We start from the raw sequence: 9248 nt of genomic DNA, 5'->3' as shown, positions 1-9248 counted from the left end.
ACTTTGGGGAAAACATAAACACCCAAGCCTACTTTATACCTATTACCTCTGTGGAGAAGTTCTACAGTGTCCATCTCTTGATTGGCACGAGAATGGGAATCTTGACTCCCACCAAACCATAGTGGAGCTTGGGGGCAGTACCTCCCTGTCAGTCCATATTGACTATTCTGACACTGAAGTGGAGCCCAGGATGAGATGGGGTGGGAGTTACTACTCCCAGGTATCTGATTTCTAAGGCTTGGTAGTCTCCCATAAACAAGGCTTTGACTACATAATGTGGGTGCCCATGAGTTGTTCCAGATATTCCTGCTGCCTATGGCTTATAGTGGCAGTGATCCTGACTGGCAGACCTGAGGAACAGCACTGTCCAGAACCAGCTTTGTGTCCTCCAGATTCTCCCAAAGCCTGTTGACTCTTTTCAAAAAGCTTGTCTGACACCCACCTGCAGAGTAGTAACAGCTAGTGCCCACTCTGCAGGGACTCTAATGGCCTGTTGATCCCTGTTCTGAGTGTGGAAGCTCTGCCTGCCTTCTGTTTCCAGACTCCCCTTGTCAAGACTGTTGAGTCCAGTTAGGTGGCAAGGGAGGGCCTCCAGGTGTGACTTGGATCTCTTTGATCGGCCCTTCCTGCTGCTGGGTCCACCCTATCTCCTCCCTTCTGGCCTTGCTGATTCCACCCTGCCCAGCCAGCTCTTCACTTTGCAAAAGCAGTTCAGACACTCCCCTATTTCACCAGCCTGGGCGGCCCTTACTATGTAAAGGAGCAGCTGTTTGTCTCTGCTATGGTCCTCATTGGCCTAGAGCAAGGGCGGAGGGCACTTCCGAGGGAGGGAACCCAGAGCTACATTGCCTGGACCCCACTTTCCCTCACCAGCTCTGCAATCTTCACAACATGATTGGAGCGCACTGCAGTTTCCCTTCAGAGCGAACTCTGCTCAGCCATTCCCCCAAAACTGGACTTCGTTGTAAAATGGTGCTTCAGGCTGTCAGCAAAGTGCTCAGGTAACAGCCTGCCCAAATTTAAACGAAGTGTGCCTGGGAGGTGGTTGGCTATGGCCCTGATTGCCTTCTCAGTAAAGCAGCCTGCTGTGCTGGAGTGGGTGTGCCACCTCTGGGGTTGGTGGGGTAATTGGTGCAGCTTGGCCAGTCTAACAACTGAACTCATTGCATGCTACCCAGGAGCACAGCCACCTGAATTGGACCTTTGCTACATGAGCTCCTTGATTGTCAGGAGTCCTACTCTGCTCCCTCTGGAATCTGCTGGACTGCTTGTCTTTATCACCAGCAAGTTTGTCTGGGCTTGTGTTTTTTTGGCCAGTGGCTGTCTCTCTTTGGCACGAACCTTGGCTTCCCAAGGCTAGAATGTCCTAGAGCTTGTCCTTGAGTGTCCAGAGAAGTGACATGTTATATCCCAGGTGCTTGATGCTCCTGGAGTGTTGCCAGGAAAGCTTTTCAGACTTTTCTGACCTCCAGTGGTATTCTTTTCCAAGTTTGGGGTGTGTGTGAGGAATGTAAGTGGATGAGTGAGGGGGTATGTGATTGACTTGGTGGTGGGATGGCAGTTTCAAGTCAATTTGGGGCTATGCTCCTCAGCCAGGAGGGAAGAGGCATTGCCTTTTGGACTCGAGTTTTCCCTTCCATGTAGGAGTCTTGTGTTTGTCTCTTAACAAAATGGGCCACTGTCATCCATCTTTTCTTTTCTCTTTTCTGTCCCGTCCTCCTCCTTCCCTTTCATTCTTCCTTTTTTTTTTTTTTTTTTTTTTGAGACACGATCTCACTGTATAACCTTGGCTATCCTGGACTCACTATGTAGACTAGGCTGGCTTTGAACTCACAGAGATCTGTCTGCCTTTGTCTGCTGAGTGTTAGGGTTAAAGATGTATGCCACAGTGCCCAGCAGGACCATTATTATTTAAAATGAAAGTAAATAGCATTTGCTTTCCCAGTGCCCCTTTTAACTGTAAACTCCCAAAGCATAGAACTCTTGGTGAGGCTTTGACATGAATCCAGCCTGTGAGAGCCCCTTGCAATTGGCTGATGAGTTCTGGAACATCTTTCTGTGCACCTACCTATCCCTGGTTACCTCTTACCCTACCTGCTCCTCTGGGCCATTGCTACCTCATCATTATCTGAGCATCCAGACAGGGAGCATCCATAGGAGATGCATGCAGGAACCAAGAACTGCTGTCAATTTCAATATGAAGGTGTAAAGTTTTAGGAGCATGTCAGCAAGGTGGTGGCATCATCTGCCCTAATTTGGAATGTGATTGATGGCAGTAGTAGAGGGCCACACACATGTTAACGTTTATATTTCTACATATGTGTGGTTAACAGATACCAACATCAGCTCCAGGGAGGCTAAGGAATGGCACTCCCCTGCCAGTGACTCCTGGCTACCTGTACTGAGGGAGGTCCCATTGGGAGACACCTTAGCCTGGACTTCCTGAGGATCACACTGAGTTCAGTGAGGATAAGTGGTACTGTCTAAGCATACCTCAGCCCAAATGTGTCTGTCTCTTCACTGCCTTGTTCTCCAGGTGAGTGAGTCCTTTACTGGGTCAGGGACATTAGTGAAAGTGTGCTTTATCTGGGGGGGTACTGACCTTTCTGGATAGGGGCACAGATATTTTTGAGAGAGCTCCAGTGACCCTCTTCGCTGCTTCTGACCAGCCCAGCCTGTGTAGTATGGTAGTGCTGAAGGATAATAGGACTGGAAGGGTCTTCCTATCTTGGCCTGTGAAGCCAGGCACTGGGCAGCGGAGTAAGTGAGGACTCAGTTCAGGAGTTAGAGCTGAACTTTCTGGGTACCACAGAGACCTAAGCCCTGATAATTGCTGCAGAAGAGATGGTAATTAGGAGTGACTATACTCACCAGTGACGGTTTGGGGAGAGTCTGGAAGTATTTGGCTGGGCTATGAGGGCCATGCTAGCTTGTGCCCTGTTGTCAAAGGGGCTCCTACAGTGATGGGAAAAGAGGTCATTAAGCTTAGAGCTAGTGCTTTGAGTAGGCTGCAGCATGGATACTTGCCCTGACCAGGAACATAGGAGTCCCCAATAGCACTCTCCTCTTAGCTTTTAGCTGTGCTCTACCTAAATAGTAGTGTTTCGCAAACCTGGCCTGAGAGGGCATATATCTTTAAGGTCCTCAGGCCCCTGCCTGCTTGCCGTACTGCTTGCCGTAGTCATTAATATTCATCCCTTGAGTGTTATTCTCCAATCCCTTAGTGTTAGCATCTCCTTCCATAATGTTAACCCCAAGCCTCTAGAGGTTAACTTCTGGTCCCTCATTGCTAAATTCCCACTTTATCTGGCCCCTCACTGTTTACCTAGCTGGGGTTGTTCAGGTGGCAGGGTGGGATGCAAGCACATTCTCTGTCTCTCTGGAGACCTAAGATGTCCACACTCAGTGTTCCTTACTTCTTTGGAGTGATGTACTTTGTCTCAAGACTCTTGGATGCCTCCCCTACCACCCTCAGACCTTAGTGATCTTAAGTCCTTCGTCCTCATGACTTGCCATCTATGCCTCCCCCAAGTCTGAGTGTTTCTCTCCTAGAGTACTTTGCTTTGTGAGCATCTGTGTTGGGTCAGAGACTGAGGAAGTTAAATGGGGCTTTGTGGGGAGGGTGCAGGCTAAGCCTCACTGCAGGGCAAGAACAAATGGGAACATAGCATCTTATCATCCTGGTCCCAGAAAAATGCTGCTAGCCTACTTCCCACCAACAATATCAAAGCCATCCCAGCCTCATGATTGACACCACATTGTCATAGAGATTCTTGTTATTAACTCTTCAAATTTCTTTTGCTCTTCATTGGTCAGACTTTCAATAAGGATTGGCTAACACCTGGTGCTGGGGATGTCAAAGGGTTCAGTGTTATAGGATGTGGCCAGCAAGAATAGAAGATGTGACGTTTTATAGTTGGGGTCTTAGAGGACTAGGGGGAGTTTGCCATATGGGCAGGGAGGGCAGAGCACTGTGGCAGCAGAGACATTGAAGCAGGGAGAAGGAGTCTAAGTCCAGGTGGATGTGTGGGAGGCAAGAAGAAGGTGATTCTGGTAGAGTGTGGATACCTCTCAAGTAGGTATTTTACTTAAGTAAAATGCTCATTGGGGGCTAGCCTCCTCCTCATTGTTGGGAGCTTTGTTTGGGGGTGATCTCCCAGGAGCTCATGGCAGTTTTGTGGGTATACTGACGTATGGCACCTACTCCCTGGCCCCTATAGTACATTTTCTTTGCTGCTCACTCAAGGCTTTGTCTGCATAGTCCTCGCTCCACATGGGTCACAGTGGTGAGTGGTATAAGGGAAGCTGGGAGAGCCTGTGACCTCAGGCAAGTGTGCAAGTGTGGCAAGCCACTGATGCCACAGTCTTTTCAGCTTGCCTCAGAGACTGGGGGATATTTGTTTGCCCAACCTGCCATGTGAAAACAGAGACACTGGCAAAGGAGCTAACACTGGTCCTCTAGATGATTCTATTGCCCTGGCTAAGCACCCCTTAGGGAGAGAAATCAGAGTGAGGCGTTTGATGTCCTTCAAGAGGCCTTTCTACTAGCAACTACCAAATTCTTCTCAAGCAGAATATGGACCCTGTATGACCTCTTATTCCTCTTGCTGGAGTGAAGACTCTGTGACTAGGACTGAAAAACTTAGGTTGGCAGGAGAGTGTCTCAGAATGCACTATGTTCCAGGGTCCAAGTTGGCCCTGTGTAATGGGGGACAGCAGCTAAATGGGGATATGACTAAAACAGGAAAGTCTTGGGGCTTTGTGTGCACATGCTGATGTCTAGCATGGCATCCACTTGATGCCTTTTGACTTTACCCTAAGCCCCTGTGGCCTATTATAGAGGGAGGCAGACCTTCTAGGGACTCTCCCCACTAGGTTGGGGAGTAGCTTCTGCCCAGAGGAACTATCTCCTCCCTTGTAGCTATGAGTGGGAGAGGATGCTGTTCATAGGATACCCTCCCTGAATGGGTCCTCAGCTGTGCTCAGGAGCCATGATGATGATGGCTGGTAGGACCAGCCACCTTCCTAGTTGTCCTGTCTTCACTTCCTTTAGCTTTTGCAGGTAAACATCCCAAGCCACAGAACATGGAAATGGCTTGACAGCTTGGCCCTTACCAGCCCCCTTCTCTGTAGACTTGGTTTCCAGGATAGGATACACAGAAGACAGAGGTAGTTGATAGTCTCAAGGAAAACCTACCCTTTGAGGACACTAGAGGCCTGATCCAGCATTAGAGAGGTGGGTCTCTTCTTTCTGACTGAATAGTAGATGAACTTAGCATACATCACTAGTGGAAGACGAAGATTCAGAGAAGTGCAGAGGACAGGTAGTGGATGTGTCCCAAAGTCATTGGCAGAACCCCTCCTGGAGCTTATCCACAACTCCACAAGAGAGACCATGGCTGGGCTCATGCCAGGAGGCCTTAAAGTGCTCTCTTTCTGTATGGTACATCCACACCTGTGCTTCAGCCCCAACAGATTTCTGTGCTGTTTACCCTAGAGCCTGTGCTGTGCCAGGAGCCTAAAGGCTGGGTAGTACCCTATCCTGTCCTCTGCCTGGTTTTGGCTGCTTTTGGCCCTGCCCTGGAAGCCAAGTACACATCGCCTTTTAAGGCTAAGCTCTGCCATGAGAAGCCGAAAGGAAAACATTTCCCTGGCATTCAGGGAACATTTTTCTATCCTCTTTCTTTTAAATAAACCATCAGCAACCTTTTACAGCACAAGAAAGGAAACATAGGTCACACTCAGAAAGACCTTTTACCCTGCCCCCATGTAGCCTCTCAGGGCTGTGGAACACAGGACTGAGAACCAAGCCAGCTGCTTCCTGATGACATGCATGGTAGCTGGCCTAATTGCCTATGTTCTCAGGACAAAAGACAGGTATCTAGCTGGTACTGTGTCCTGAGGGCCTATATTTTGCTTCATCTGGACAGGCAGCGCTAACCTGGAGAGAGCATGGTGAGAATCTGAGTCAAAGGCTACCTCCTGCACTACCACTTCCATCCTCCTGACTTCAAGGATTCCAAGACCCTAGAAGTTATTCCTTTAATACACTGTTCTTCCCTGCTGGGTGCTCTAGCTACCTCTCAGCCCTGTGGAGCAGGGTAGATACAAGGAGAATGTTTCTGGGACAGAGGACCCCCTTCTGCTGGATCTGCTCCTCTCCTCACTCTCCTGGTCTGTTGTAGTCTCTAGATAGCTGTTGCTCCTTGCAATTGGTTGCCTTACTAGAGAAGGTCAAACTGTGTTTCTTTCCTTGGACCTCCAACTGTCCAGCACTTCCCACAGAATGCCATATTAAGAGTTTCTGATAAAGAAAAAAACATCCTTTTCTGGTCACAAGGCTTTATGCCAGTATCAATTTACCTTTTATATTTTAAAAGTCAGAAAGTTCACTACTGAAGAATTAATTTGATTATGTGAGGACAAGACTCAGGTTTGCTGTGGGAACATTTATTGTGCTTCTCAGACTTCTCACCCAGTACTCTCACCCTGAAGCCTCACCATGTCAGACCTGTGGGTGCCAGCAGTTCAGAGATTGGTAGAGCCTCCTTTGTTTCTAGCATTGTTCGGTCAGTGCCTAGAAGGGCCTGCTAGTGTGCTGGTCTGACATGGACAGCCAGGAGCATCTGTAGACTACTTCACTTGACTACCTCAAGGAGCTCACCAGGGAGACTTCAGGTCAACAGATCTTTCTAACCACTCATAGACTTAGCTACATGACAGAGACTTCAGCAGAATCATCTGTTCTGGTAGGCTAGCAACCCATGGATAACTCAGGCCAAGTAATCCCTGGCAGTCGGGCACTGTAGGTCTCCTCTCATAAAGGTCACACCCATCTCTGTGCCTGCCTAGAAGCTTGTTCACCAAGAGCTAAAGGCTCAGTGCTGCCACCAGTGTTTGAGGAGTACCTCAACTGGAGGAATGAGCATGGGAGAGATTGGGGTGTGCTGCTCCATAAATTTAGGATTTCTATTCAAGTGAAAACAATACATTTTAAAGACATATTCCTTATTTAAAATAGACGTAAATAAGCTCACTTTCTGTTAACAGAGCAACATAGTTTTATTTTTAAAACAAGTTTCAAAACAAGGTAGAAACTTAACAGAGTCCTGTGTAGTTTGGAATGTGAGGAGGCTGGGTTCTCTAATTGCCTCTGCCTTTACATGGGGACTAGTAGAGGGAGTCTCAGTGCTGAGGCAGAGTCTTAACCCTAGGGCTTGTTTTTGTTTTCTCTTGCATTCACTCCATGAAGGGTAAGAAGGTGGGAGCGTTACACCCTGGCCGGGTGCTCATATACCCTAGCGGAAGTGTGCTGCTTGGTGGTAGGGCACATTAGCAAGACATAACGGAGGGGTTAGCTCTCCACTGGGGAGGATAGTTTGTTCTTGGGGTGCCCCCTGTGGGTTGGCAGCCAGGTACCTCCCATGGGTGGTCCTTCCTCTGAAGCTTTGATGGTAGCTGTGCACCTTTCTGAACTAGCCTGCCTGGAAGGAAGAGCCTTGGTGTGGCCTGTAGGACCTCTGTTCCAGAATGTCTTTGTCTAAGTGTTACAGCTCTGAGGGAAAGGTATCCCCATTGTAAGTGCTAGGCTTCAGAGGGGAAAGGTTTCTCAAGTGCAAGTGTTACATCTCTGAGGGGAAAGGTATCCTGGCAGTTGGGAGCCAAGGAATAACACAGAGTCACACTGTATAACCTCACACAAGAGATTTATAAGACACAGACAAGAAGCAGCAAAAAACTGAGCAGGAGATAATAGGCTTTACATAACCTGTGGGTTGCAACCACAGGGGTTACATATCAGATATTTACATTATAGTTCATAACAGTAGCAAAATTATAGTTATGAAATAATAGTTAGGAAGTAGCAGTGACGTTATTTTATGGTTAGGGGGTTACCATAAGACAAGGAACTGTATTAAAGAGTTACAGCATTAGGAGGGCTGAGAACCACAGACACAGGGGTTTTTGAACGTGGAACTCTCTAGGGTAGGGATCTCCAGGGTAGGAATTGGTGAGATTTCACAGCTTGAGCTTAAGGTGAGCTCAGGGATTGGTGGGTTTTTGAGCTCAGGGATTGGTAGAATTTTAAGCCCTGAGCTTGGCCACCCATGTCTCTAGGGTCTGGGTCAGGCCATTATGGCCTTTAGAGTGTTCTGTGAGCAGAGCCTGTCAGTTGGAGATTCTCAGGGATGAGGCCTGGCCACTTGAGGCCCTTTAGAGGTCTACAGTCTCCCTTTTTTTGTTTACTATTGCTAAACAGTCAGGGGTCAAGAAAGGAACAATGTAATCATTAGACTACTTTCTGTTGGATGGGGGCATTGAAGTCCTTAGGGCAAATTGGATCTTCAGTGTCAGGGTATAAATCAGGAGTTTCAGGTCTGTGTCTTCCTAGCTAGGAACCAGTAATCCTGTAACAGCAGCTGATTAAAAGTCTGGTTAGAAATCTTTTTGATCTGTTGTTGAAGAAATCTAGACAAGAAGTTTATAAGGCAGTGTGTGACAATAGTCTTACGAAAAGAAGGTAGGGTAAGAAGGGTAGTATTTGATTCCTTCCATACTGGACTGTCAACGATCCACTGGCCAGAGGCATGGAGCTGTTTCTTATGTTTTAGAGACCTTTCTGGAGTTGTTGGATCTTATTTTTTACTATACCCAACTGGTTGACATAAAAGCAATATTCCTCCCTAGGGAAAAGACAAAGACCACCTCTCTCTGCTGTTAGTAAATCTGATCCTCACTGATCTGGTAGCATTACAATGGCCAGTATTTCTCTTTGGTCCTGAAGGGTGGGGATGATCTGAGACGCCTGTTGGAGATCCTGGATGAACTTAGAGGAAAACTGATGGCAAATAGCTAGAGAAGTAGTCAGTCCCACCACTGGGTGGTTATACCCAGAACTGCCAGAAAGAGTAGGACCTGAATTCTTCCTGTGAACTGGCAAAGGTTCTGCACTGCATACCATCCCTAGTTTTGAAAAAAGGAACACCGGAGCACAGGTCCCAGACCAGCCAATGGATAGGCAGCAGTAAACTTGAGTGCTGCAGAGAATTGAGGCATCGTGAATGTTTATACATATTGGCTTGGTGGTAGTATGGAGGGTTAAGATATTTTGTAGTCTGTAGAATCCAATGTGCCCACAAAGCATGTTTCTGAGGAGTTAAAGGAGTTTGTGATACTGGAGGGTTGGGGGAGGTGTGGGAAAGATAAGAGTGGTAGTGATACTTGGTTTAGAGCAATTAATGAGCAGC

The 9248-nt window shown here is 47.7% G+C and overlaps 1 protein-coding gene across 6 annotated transcripts in view; it reads left to right on the top strand.

Moving 5' to 3' along the window:
* Nucleotides 1-9248, top strand: part of Mob2 (MOB kinase activator 2) — a 48977-nt gene that overhangs the window by 33374 nt on the left and 6355 nt on the right. The window contains exon 1 of one of the 6 annotated variants that reach the window (XM_029541939.1): nucleotides 792-1001. The exons of 4 other annotated variants lie outside the window; for them this stretch is intronic. In XM_029541939.1, coding sequence (XP_029397799.1) covers nucleotides 892-1001 — 110 coding nt within the window. In that variant the 5' untranslated portion in view covers nucleotides 792-891. Of the gene's footprint in view, nucleotides 1-791; nucleotides 1002-9248 lie in introns of those variants that run through there. One more of the 6 variants, XM_021201403.2, reaches the window with a different exon arrangement.

The sequence above is a fragment of the Mus pahari genome, chromosome 1 (genome assembly GCF_900095145.1).
Source record: "Mus pahari chromosome 1, PAHARI_EIJ_v1.1, whole genome shotgun sequence".
Classification (NCBI taxonomy): Eukaryota; Metazoa; Chordata; class Mammalia; order Rodentia; family Muridae; genus Mus; species Mus pahari.
Note: the sequence above shows the minus strand (reverse complement) of the source record. Positions and strands in the feature narration are given on the sequence as shown.